This window comes from Labeo rohita, chromosome 21 (genome assembly GCF_022985175.1).
Source record: "Labeo rohita strain BAU-BD-2019 chromosome 21, IGBB_LRoh.1.0, whole genome shotgun sequence".
In the NCBI taxonomy this organism is placed as follows: Eukaryota; Metazoa; Chordata; class Actinopteri; order Cypriniformes; family Cyprinidae; genus Labeo; species Labeo rohita.
In genome coordinates, this window is record NC_066889.1 from 2,990,489 (window position 1) to 3,003,671 (window position 13,183).

A 13,183-nucleotide genomic window follows, 5' to 3' on the forward strand; every position below is an offset into this window, starting at 1 on the left:
ATGTTTGTCGTTATTACTTGGAGTTATGATAATGAATAGAGCAATACATTGGTGTACAAAATGCAGTGCTTTATCAGTACATTTCTGTGTTGGGCTAACGAATATACCGTGGCTGTTTGGGTTTTTAATGTAATGGTGATGGACGTTCCGTTTCCGACATGTGCTGCACACAGTAGACCAATCACAACAGACTAGGTCATCAGACCAATCACTGCAGATTAGTGTCATGCAAAGGAGTTTGGGAGTCATTGAGCAAATAAGGTAAAAATAAATGCATATTATAAACTTTTTTTTTTTTTTTTTTTGACTTTGCATGCATGTCAACCTGTTGTTGGGGACTGCTTAAAACCAAAATATGAACATTTCATAATCCATAACAGGGGCACTTTAACAAAGACTAAGTAATGCTGTTCATTTATGTTAACTAACACATTAACTAATACAACCTTATTGTAAAGTGTTACCATATTTGGTACAATAGTACACTAAAATAATTTAGTATTTTCAGACAGGCAGATTTCTCTGCATCCCTAAGACTTGTTAACTTAAGTAACTTCTTGGTCTGCTAGCACATAAAAGAATGGAAACAATATAAATGCATTTCCCTTACATGTATTCCAGCCATGTACAAAAGTCAACATTGCACAGGCACCACACACACAGGTTTGTTTTTGTGAATTGTGGGGACTTCTATTGTTTTATACTGTACAAACCATATTTTCTATCACCCTACACCAATCCTAAACTCTAAACTTAGCCCTCACAGGAAACTGTGCCCATTTTTACTTTCAAAAAAAAAAAAAAAAAAAAAAAGATTCATGAGCCAATAAATGGGGCAAAGTCACCCTCTCCTTGTAATACCTATGTCATACCCATGTCGTGATACAAATTTGTATCCTGATATGTCACAAGAACATGCACACACGCACACACACAGTCTGGTTTATTATCTTTGTGGGGACTCTCAATAGGCGCAATGGTTTGTATACTGTCCACACTGTATTTTCTATCCCCTTACCCTTACCCTAACCCTACCCCTAAACCTAACCCTTACAGAAAACTTTCTGCATTTTTACTTTCTCAAAAAATCTCATTCTGTATGATTTATAAGCTTTTGTACCCATGGGGACCACAAGCCGGTCCCCACATTGTCAAAAAATTCAGGTTTTACTATCCTTGTGGGGACATTTGGTCCCCACAATGTAGCAAAAACAAGTACACACACACACACACACACTCACTACATTTATCTCTGAAACTTGCATAACTTTTGTGGATCAACCTAGAAAATAGAATCAATTTAAATCTGAATGCCTCCTCCTCTCGTTCGAAATTCACTCCCTGGACTCAATCCCCTTGTGTACCTCCACTGCCAGCCCTGGTTGCTAAATGTGTTTGTGTATTGACCACCCCAAAGCGTAAATATTCATCTTCGTTGCACACTGTGTCACAAGTTTTTACTAGGGCTGACAAGCTAGCAAAGAAAAACAAAGCAATTAATGTAGAAAACACAATACACTCTGGTACAAGCAGAGCAAAAGATCTACTGACTCCAATACAAACAGAAAACGCTCAGCTCAGAGTTCTGCACTGGGAGATGCCAGACTGCTTGCCCTGTTTTCTGATGCCAATATCTGTACTAGGGATCTCACAGTAGGGACTGCTGCATGCTGCTTCCCAATCACAGGCCATCGATCCCTGCTTCTACACCAGCGCCCGAGTCTCTAAATCACAGTCTAGGCTTATGTCAGCATTAGTAAAGGATCCCAACTACAAGCCCATTATGACCTACACTGATACAACTGTTACTTTTAGCTTGGGTCTCATTTGCATTGAGTATTGGCAAGATGAGCTCCTGGAGTTCACAGAGAAAATACTTAGAAGAGAATTAGTATGTGATCAACACTACAATTGCTGAACAAGTACAAAGTACAGAGAAAGAGAGAAGAGAGAGAGAGAGAGAGAGAGAGAGAGAGAGAGAGAGAGAGAAAGAGCGAGAGATGAATATTTGGATTGTAAACATGCCTTTAAACTTTAAAACTACCAACAATTTAATTGGGGGAAAAAAATCTACTGCATAAAATAGCAAACACAAAGTACATGTAGAAGAAACAAGATAAAATTTACTTATAATACAACATAATCACTTATGAAGTTCAGACAATAACTGGAATGAAGAACTTAAGCACACAGAGGGATATAACAAACAAAATTACCAAAGCAACTAAGCTTTTCTGGTACATTTCTCTAATCACCCTGAACATTTGCAAAACTATTTGTACAAACAGCACCACACAATGGTAAAAAAAGTCTGTAAAAGTCTCTTCCTCAAAATCCTTAGATTATCTCTCAAAAGTAATTTCTCGATCAACATATCAGTGCTATCAGAATGACAAATCCTTGTGTCATTGTTCACAAACAAGATGTTTATGTTGTCAACAGTGTACTCTGTCAGTATTCCCTGATGTATACTATGGCTACAGTTTCGATGACAGTTACAGAAAATGCATGTCTGCACTTTTTCTGTATACCATATATCAATTTCCACAGTGTGCATAACTGAATGTGGGATACTGATTGCAAGAGATTGAACAGGATTCACATTTACTGTTGGTTTGTCAACAAACTACAATCAAGATTCACCATGAGAGCAATTTATCAATTCAAGACATTAACAAAAATATATATAGAAAATATGCTTTAGAGATGATGACAACTGTTCAGCTGTTTTTCTTTCAATGACTTATGCAAAAGGGTAAGAGTATTCAACAGAACCCATCAAAATTTTATGTATTTATTTGTTTTTTTTTAAAGATGTTCCAAAAGTGACTAAGGAAAACTATAAATTGTAACTAAGTAAATCATAAAAAATATGATTTAAAATATGAATTTTTTTTTTTTTTTTTCTCCCTGGTAATCATGCAATGGAAATGTTCATTATGAACAAATTTCTACTTCTTGTGTATCACACTGAACATTCTGAACATTTAGATTCAGATTTCAACAGCAGGTAAACATTTTCAGGGAACATTCAATACTATAGTAGACAGCAAATAAATATGAACATTTGTATTTATCTGTTTGGTTTTGAAATGTTACATGCAAACTAGAAATTGTGTTTCTGTCATGCAAAATGTGCAATGTTACGTGATGTGCAATCACTGCTCTGAAAATGAAATATGCATTCTTCAAATTGCTGGTTACGAACCAATCCAGTTTGAATCAGAGACAGAATGTGTTTCAGCATCAACGTTCTTAGACTGTGTGACCTTAACATGAAATTCAGGACTGGCCACAAACCACATTCTTTTTCGGCACCAGAAAATACCAGCTGAAAAACCTGTAAAACACATCTTCTTTGGCTCCTTTCTCCAACAAAGAATTCTTGCCTCATCAGAGCAATGGCAATGGCTGCTGCATTTCCATAATCTGATGCAAAAGTGGCAGAGTATTACATTAACAACAATTTTATATAATAAAACTATGGGCTTCCCTGAGATAAGGTCCAGCATCCCCATGAACATACCGTTCGGAGGACAAGCGGTTTGGAGAATGGATGAAACTATGTGCTTCATAAATTATCCAAATGCGATATATTTCTTTTCTGTTCTGACGATATCTCTGTTTTTCCTGAGGACATACTCAGATTAAAGCTGAAAGACTCCGCATTCCTGCTGTGTAAAGTAATATCCTCAATTTCAGTGTGCATCCACAGTACTAAACTCCTCATGTGGAGACCTCATCTGCAAGGCTACTGAAGCGGCTGAAAATAACTCTGTAAGGGTGTAGATCTTACAATATAACCCATAAGCAGTCATTGGGTAATTATAAAAAAAATATATATTAGGACGGTAATATGCAATGGTCAATTGTAATTATGTGGAGAACTTCAATCTCGCCAAATCTCAAGGAAACCATATCTTGGAAGAATGTAATACGTTCCAAGATATAGCTGAGCTAGGTTAAATATTTAATTTGCTATTTAATACCTATTTCTGTCATTTTCATTTCTGAGAGTTTTAACAGTTACTGACTGGAATATCACTGCCTAGAAGTCAGGCGTATTTTTTATTTTGATTTCAAATCTCGGTGGTTTGGCCAGAAATGGAAATAAACACTATCTTGTCTATTATGCTGTTCCATCTAAGAATTCCCTGCTGATTTCTAAAATTAACCTGACAATTCAAAAACCGACTCTTTCAAATGGTCTAATTGGAATATGATTAGAGTATGTGCGCTCAGGAGAATATGTTATTACTCTTTCATTTATTCAAGTACAAACTTCGCCACGGATGTTTCTCCTCAAATTACTTGGGATAAATAAAAATAAAAACAAATGAGCCAAGTGCTGACACACAGTAATTTTATAGACCCGTTTGGTCTTGGAAGAATTTGATGAGGAATGAGTTTTGATTCACTATGAAAAATCTTACTTTTGCTTAGTATCTTGGCATGATTTTGCATTTTATATATTTAAACCAGGTTGCATCTGAGACTGTGTTTGTGTTTGTGTCCAGGAGCATGCTTGAAGGTATATTAACATTTAAAGACTGCTTAAAAGCACAAGATAGTATTTCCTTTTGAGGGAACACTGCGGCATGGTCATGGGAAAGCCTTCAGCAAGCATCTGTGTTTGAAGCAAATGTAAACACACCAATCTGATTAGCCTAGGCAGGTCCTGTGGCATAAGACCAGTTGCAACCATAAGATGGTGCCTACAATGGAGCTTGTCTTCAGAAGCTTTCAATATGGTGGCATGGATATTAACATTCCCATAGCATCAATGCCATAATGTAGCAAAACCCTCAGAAGAGTGTTAATTATTTGTATGTAGGTTCTCCCAAAGGGGAAACCCATTCCACTTGATCAAGTTTATGCACAGATAACTTCATTCCTTGGCAATTTGAAGCAAACTGGTATGCCGTCATACATCACAGGGTGACGCGGCACCAGTAAGGATGAGAGTAGTTGCAAATGAAAAGGTAAAGCAAATGAGATGAGACCTCAACAGTTCAATTTCTCAACAGTGTTCAATACCAACCCATTCTTGTTCCTCTAATCATTCTCTTTTCCTTGCCTTACAAATGTGCTCCCCTTTTTCCTGCTTGTTTTTCTGTTGCTGTGCTGATCGTTTTTTCTTTTTTTCCTCTTTTTAACAATAACAAATCAGTTTTCCCTTCAGCCAAAGATCCCAGTGAATCTGTTTTCATTTTATCTTTCAACTGTGTGCTTTCTTCTGCTTTCGATCCATCTCATGACAATTCATATGAATTATATGTAAAATCTGATTCTACAAAACATGCATTTACTTACATTTTTTACAGACACTAAAACGTACAATACTATAGAAGCCTGTTTCCGCCACTGAATAAAAAAAAAATTAAAAAAGGTTACTGCAACTTCTCACAATTCTTTTTTCTCAGAATTATGGGATATAATAAATCAGAATTGCGTGATATAAACTTGTAATTCTGTGAACATATCAATCTTTTTTTCTCTTCAGAACTGAGAAAAAAAGCCAGAATTGCCAGATACAAACTCGCAATTGCGAGAAAAAAGTCAGAATTGCGAGTTTATATCTCACAATTCTGACTTTATTTCTCGCAATTGTGAGTTTATATGTCACAGTTCTGAGAAAAAAAAGTCAGAATTGTGAGTTTATATGACACAATTCTGAGAAAAAAAGTCAGACTTGCGAGATGTACACTTGAAATTGCAAGAAAAAAAGTCAGAATTGTGAGACAAAATGTCGCAATGACCTTTTTTTTATTCAGTGGCGGAAACGGGCTTCCATACAATACTGATGTATTTGCAACATTTAAATGTACAATGCTGATGTATTGTTCACATATTATTTACATATGACCAACTTTACGGACAAATGAATCCTTATGAATATTAAAATCACGGCGTTCATTTTATTAACATTGTATTCAGTTGTCATATCAATGACATTATAATAACATTTCATTCAGTTCTATGTGCATTCAGCTGTGTTCTGTGATTTTACACCCTTAAAACAAATAACATTTCTGGAATCTTTTAACCATTACTTATCATGTAATATTTACTTTGTTTACCATAGGACACAAAAGGCATTTTCTCCTACATGCCGTGACTAAAAACAAAACATAAAATACAACAAAAATGCGTTGTGCTGTAATCCAAATCTTCAGAATCCATTTGACTGCAAGGACTAGTCCCAAACTCAAGCCTCCATCCTGAGTAGTGACCATAAGCATCGAAACCCGAGATGACGTGGATCGTTTGGATCACTTTTGGTACAGCTTTCGAAAATAAATAAATTAAAATAAAATAAAATAAATTAATTATTGTGATTAAACTAATGTCTGTCATGTTTTTCTTTGTACTGTACAGAGATGGTCATGGTTGGGTTTAGAGGTATGAGTAGGGTGACCACCTGTCCCAGTTTGCGTTGTACTGCACAGCATTTTCACCCCTTGTCCCGCACGTCGCATATTGAGAAAATGTCCCGCATTTTCATCAGTCTGTTGGTTTTCATAGTTTCTGCGCAAAGGATTTGCGGACCTCATCCAGTGATCTAGCACCATCATGGTCGAGCACACACGGAAAAACACAATATTCTCCATTCATTTTAATCAATTAAAAAAATAAATAAATAAATCAATGCAGCTTTCTTCTTATTTCAATAGTTTATTTGAGGTGGTTTCTATGGCATTATACCCTAGGTAGGAGTGGGATTAGTGACTATAAAAAATATCTTTTTAATGCTATTTTGTTACTAAAATGGCCTTTTCCCAGCATATTTTTGTCAATTATGTTTTATATCTTTTTGTATTTGCTATAAAATGGGTAGATTTAGGTTTGGGGGTAGGTTAAGGGGACTAAAAATCTAAATTGCTTATTGATAAAATAGCAATAGCAATTTATACACATTAAACACTGAAATATGTCCAAATTATACGTTTTAACATTAATAAAAACATACACAAATTTATTTTTTGTGCTTGTAAACATTATGCACTAACATCTGTGTATAAACACTGATCCTATAGGCTGTTTGATCACTGAAGGCATCAACTCCATGACGCAGTGTCTCGTTCCCATTTCAGAGAACCAGGTTACATACGCAACCCTGAGATGTTGTGTCGTTATGGGCCACTGTGTTACATATTATCTGTCAGCCACTGCATGATTGTTCCACTTAGTTCCCCTGCACACATATACTTGTAGAAATATACTCTGAAAATAGGTTAAGCATTAGCATAGCTTCAACAGTCATATTAGCATTTCCAATGTCACAAGGAATTGCTGCCTATCACCCTACAAGCATCCAAGATCAAGTATTAAAATGAAAAATCTGTCGGCATTTAATCATTCTTTTGTGAATTCTAAACCCACGTCTTTTTTCCTCTTTTGGAGACAATTTTAATAATGTCCTTGTGCGCTGTACTAGGACACAGTGTGAAATTGCATTATATAATTAATTACAACAGTAACATTGTACTCAACATTACAATGACCATTTTACACCTATAACAAGTAAACAGAATTAATTAATAACAATAACAATATGTATTTTCTGAACTAAACTTTTTTTCTGAGTGTTTTCTGCAACAATGCTAGGGTGTGATCAATTGTCTGGGTGCTTTTTTTTAAACAGTTTCTGTACAAACAATAGCATTTGTCTTCGGAATAAAAAAAAAAGAAAGAAAGAAAATGGAAGTAATGAGATAATGCATTACTTTTTTAATATACAAAATATCTGGGTTACTTTTTCAAGTAAATAGCACACATAAATCAGTTTTTCATTATATTAACTGATGCCTCTTCTGTCCCCATGTTGAAAAAAAAAAAAGATACAAATTTAACTTCAATGTTGCTACTCTTTTTCTCTTTCCATGGTAAAGTTCTGGCAACAACACAGTTTTAAATTTAATCAATATCTGATAACCTATCAAATAATGATTTGAATAGATCACACTTAAAATGCTATTTCTAAACCATAGTAACATCTTTTACAGAGAGCTAAGGTGTATTTTAATTTAGTAAGGGAAAGAAATATATCAGCTACGCAACCTCTCATGTACTAAATAAGTGCCAACTTCCTATTAAGTAAGTGCTATCTGGATACAAATGCATATTAATGACAGATGTTAAAAAGGCCTATGATATTTTGGTCTCTAGACTTGGCACAGGTCCTTTGTGACGGGTGTCTGCAGAGCTTTGGGCAGTCTTGCATGCAGGTGTACCATCAAAAGGGGTTCGTCCGGAAACTTCGGATATTTATATGCAGTTCCAGCTAATTATTTTGCCACAAACATTCATGTTTCTTCCCAGGGGGACTACAAGGACTGTTTCTCCTCCCTTTTATGTGTATTTATAGATAGTAAAATTATAAAGTGAAGTAATCATTGCTATATGTTAATTGAAGTGTTACTTATGTGTATTTAATGTTTTCATGTTTGTCCCTAGACCTCTAGATCTCTTTTAAAACAGCCAAATGCAGTGACCCAAGTTTGTTGTATAAGTTTTTGGTTATTAGTTTATTTTTTTCTTTATATTTTGGTTTGTTTTTGTGGGTTAACATTTGTCTCATTATAAGGAAATAAACCCTTAAGCATTTGCAGTAGCCTGCTGCCTCTGTGGATTTTGTTGTTTTTCTTTTTTACTGGTCACATCTACCACATGATTCCTTCAATGTCAATTTTTTTGTGCATTAGTCATCAGATGTTACTACTACTGTACTCTTAACGCCAACAACTGAGAGCAACTGTCAACAGTGGTAGCGAGGCTTTAAAAGAGCAAATATCCAGTACAGGACCTTCTCCCCACTAAGGTAAAATCACATCAACCCCAATCTGTAATGCTTTTCTGTGCTCCAAAGCCAAATGAACCCCAGAGAGCACCGAGGTCAGTGTCCAACTCGATCCGAATTACGGTCAGGAATGAGTATGGTAACCAGTGTCCAGCACAGAGCGATGTCTGTAATGTCAGTAGTTAGGCACTTCTCACGTTCTTGCTATCACACCACTTGCTCAGCAGTGACCATGTGACCCTGCCGACCCTTGCGGTAAAGCAAATGAGATGAGATCTCAACAGTTCAGTTTCTCATCAGTGTTCAATACCAACCCATTTCTTGTTCCTCTAATCATTCTTTCCCTTTTCTTACAAACGTATTCCCATTCTTCCTGCTTGTCCCATCTGTTTTTTTTCTGTAGCTTGTACTGCTCTTTTTTCCTTTTCTTTCTTTTTAACAATAACAAAACAGTTTTCAGCTTTCTCTTCAGCCAAGGACCGCAGTGAGCCGGTTTTCAATTTATCTTTCATCTGTGTGCTTTCTTCTGCTTTCGATCATTCTTTTTTTGGCTATAAATAGCTGTTCAGTTCTCTTCTATCTCAAAGGTCCAGCAATTTTAAACCGTCTCAAAGCAGCCCATAGCTTTCCTTTGGGTGTACCATTGGCACAAAAGGCCAAGGACTTGCCTATCATTAAAGAAGTGTAGTGAAGTCTGTTGCACATAACCAATTATCAGTAGCTTCACTTGATTTAAGTCTGAAACCACAAACACAGCCACATGATACAGTGACAGAATCACATTTGGCAAAGGAAGTCTTTGTTTCTAAATGTTTTTAAATAATGTGGAAAAGCTTTTTTTTCTTCTTAATTTCATTATATGTGGCAACTGCTTCAATTAAATTTTATTATCATATATATATATACACCTGTACTTATATTTACATTTATGGATTTGGCAGATGCAGCTGCTCTCGATGCTTTCCTCATAAACATTAATTTCCATTTTACTAAACAGTTAATGAAGTAGTAGTTTAGTAGAAGTGTTTCTTGACAGATTACACATAGGTTACAAACAACAGTTTGAAACAGGAATTCATATTGCTGGTTTACAGGTACAATATCTCCTCATATTGTGAGCAATACGCCACCTCGCTGAGCCCTCTCTGTGGCAATTCCCATCCATTAGCTTTGAGCACTTCATTTTTCAGAGGTTATCAGGGCCAGGACAGAGGGTGGCAATAATCAAGAGCAAGCAAAAGTGGTGGGGAGAGCGAGAGAGACGGTTGGCAGTATCAAAAGTATTGAACAGCAACAACCACAATAGTGACAAGCTTGCTAACAAGAAAGCTCACATTAGTTTAAGATTTATATACTGAATATTTATTGCTTACTTTATTAAAAAAAAAAAAATCGATACCGGAGAATGAAACAGTGATTGATCACACTGAGAAACACTCTAAATTACACAAGCCTTAGTAAAGTGTTGTGCATTTTAAAGGGAACCCTGGGTATTAACACTTTTATGGCTTAACATAACGTAAATTATGTCTCTTACTGAAATATGTAGTAGAAAACCCATGAACGATTTACGTTATTTAAAAAAAAAAATCCACATTGTTATAAACAGTCATGGCCAAAAATATTGGCATTGTTGCAATTCTGTCAGAAAATGCAACACTTCTCTTTTTCCAATTACAAATGTTTTGGTATTCACACGCTTATTGTTTTTGTTTGCACTGCAAAAAAAAAAAAAAAAAAAAAAAAAAAAAAAAAAAAACACAGAAGAAAAGTCAAACTTGATAAAATTTTACACAGAACTAAAAAATGGACTGGACAACAATTATTGCCACCTTGTCAAATTGTAAGAAATAATTGCTTTTCAAGTATGTGATGCTCCTGTAATTTGTATTTAGACACACCTGTGGCAAGTAACACACTTGCAACGAGTTAAAATGGAGAAAAGTTGACTCAACCTTTGTGTCACACTGAGCATGGAGAAAAGAAAGAATAGTAAAGAGTTGTCTGTGGATGTGAGAGAAAAAAATTGTGGAAAAGACATGGACAATCTCAAGGCTACAAGTCCATCTCCAGAGATCTTAATGTTCCGGTGTCCACTGTGCGCAATATCATCAAGAGGTTTACAGCCCACGGCACTGTAGCTAACCTCCCTGGACATGGGCAGAAGAGAAAAATGTATGAAAAATTACAACGAAGGATTGTTCGAATGGTGGATAAAGAACCCCGATTAACTTCTAAACAAATTCAAGCTGATCTGCAGACACAGGGTACAACAGTGTCAGCTCACACTATCCATCGCCATCTGAATGAAAAGGGACGCTATGGTAGAAGACCCAGGAGGACACCACTGCTGACACAAAGACATAAAAAAAGCAAGACTGGAGTTTGCCAAAACGTATGTGAAAAACCACAGTCCTTCTGGGAGAACGTACTGTGGACAGATGAAACAAAAGTAGAGCTTTTTGGTAAAGGACATCATGGCACTGTTTACAGAAAACAAAATGAGGCCTTCAAAGAAAACAACACAGTCCCTACAGTCAAACATGGTGGAGGTTCAAAGATGTTTTGGGGTTGCTTTGCTGCTTCTTGCACTGGAGGATGCCTTGACTGTGTGAACGGTATCATGAAATTTTGGGGCGCAACATAGTGGCCAGTGTCAGAAAGCTGTGTCTCCACCAGAGGTCATGGGTCTTCCAGCAGGACAACGACCCGAAAAACACTTCAAAAAACACTCAGAAATGATTATAAACAAAGCACTCAAGAGTGCTGAAATGGCCAGCAATGAGTCCAGATCTGAATCGCACAGAACACCTGTGGAGAGATCTCAAAACAGCAGCATCCTTCAAATCTGAATAACCTGGAGCAGTTTGCAAAAGAAGAGTGGTCAGAAATTCCAGTAGAGAGGTGTAAGAAACTCGTTTGTGGTTACAGGAAGTGATTGATTTCAGTTATTTTTTCCAAAGGGGGTGCCAGTAATTTTGTCCAGTGCATTTTTTGGATTCTGTGTAGAACTGTATCAGATTTTACTTTTCATCTCAGTATTACATTTTCTGAAAGAATTGCAAGGGTGTCGATATTTTTGGCCATGACTGTACATATTTTGGACTATGGAGGGCGCCATTATTTTGATTACGTATATAAGTTGTACTCAGCTGTACTATTTCTACGGCAAAACAACTCAGATAATAAAATACTGATACGATGGCCACAGCTACTGAAAGAGCTTACTGGTGGCGATAGATAGAAGCCAAGAACCAATTAAACCAAATACCATCGATTATTCCCACAAAGAGTCTAAACGCACCTGGATATCGTGTGAGAGCCGCAATGAAAAACTCCTTCAGCGGCTTCGGCGTCATGACAGGAGTCGGCATGTATACATTGTTTGTAAGCTCTCTCAGTAGCTGTGCTTTACTAAAAGCCTCAAAGGCATCAGGGCTAATGTGGAGAGAACACAGACGTGGTTTTTTTTTTTTAGGAAGTTTTATTTGTTCACAGGCATCTTTCTATTCTTTTCTTATCGCTAGGAAAGCAGTGAATACTAAAATTGCTTCTCTTGTTGACGCTATCTGTTGCTGATTTTACCGCATCACAACTCGGAATACACAACTTGGAAAATAAAATGCAAATACGATTCCACGTTTTGCGGCTTTTGTGGATATGTGATGTGGATTTTTTAAATAACGTAAATCTTTCATGGGTTTTTTACTACATATTTCAGTAATATACATCATTTACGTTATGTTAAGCCACACAAGTCTTAATACCCAGGGTCCCGTTTAAGAAAGAAAAAAAAAGATAACTTCTTTAAGGTATTATAGGATATAAGCACTCATTCACAGCATCTTACCCGCATCTCCTGGGCCTCCTTCTGACCATCCCAGGCCCAGCTCCGTTTTGTGAAGTAGTTGACAGTGGCAAACTCAATGAGAGCAGAGAAGACAAACGCATAGCAAACTGCCATAAACCAGTCCATAGCTGTCGCGTAGGCCACCTTAGGAAGTGAGTTCCGGGCACTTATACTCAGTGTGGTCATGGTCAGGACAGTTGTGACACCTAAAAACAGAAATGGTTCCAAGTGTTAGATCAGTGCAGACATTACATGTCATGGTCAAGATTAGAGAAAATGTGGAGTAATCTTTTTTTAATTTCAGTAAATGTCTGAAATGTATTGATTTAAAATTAAATAATTAAATTTTTCTTGTTTTTTTCTTTTTCTTCAAGTTTTTATTTTTATTTTACTGATTATTATTTTTTAATTGCATTATTTGTTGCATTACATTATTTGTTCCCCTGTCCACATCCTTAATATGTCTGTGATACATTTTTGGATCAGGACCCTGTTGTTGAGAACCAGTGTGTTAAAGCAATAGTTCAAAATTA

The 13,183-nt window shown here is 36.2% G+C and overlaps 1 protein-coding gene across 1 annotated transcript in view; it reads right to left on the minus strand.

Moving 5' to 3' along the window:
* gabra3 (gamma-aminobutyric acid type A receptor subunit alpha3) overlaps positions 1 to 13,183 on the minus strand; it is a 162,494-nt gene that overhangs the window by 12,931 nt on the left and 136,380 nt on the right. Inside the window, exon 9 of the mRNA XM_051093186.1 lies at positions 12,651 to 12,856. Coding sequence (XP_050949143.1) covers positions 12,651 to 12,856 — 206 coding nt within the window. The remainder of the gene's footprint in view (positions 1 to 12,650; positions 12,857 to 13,183) is intronic.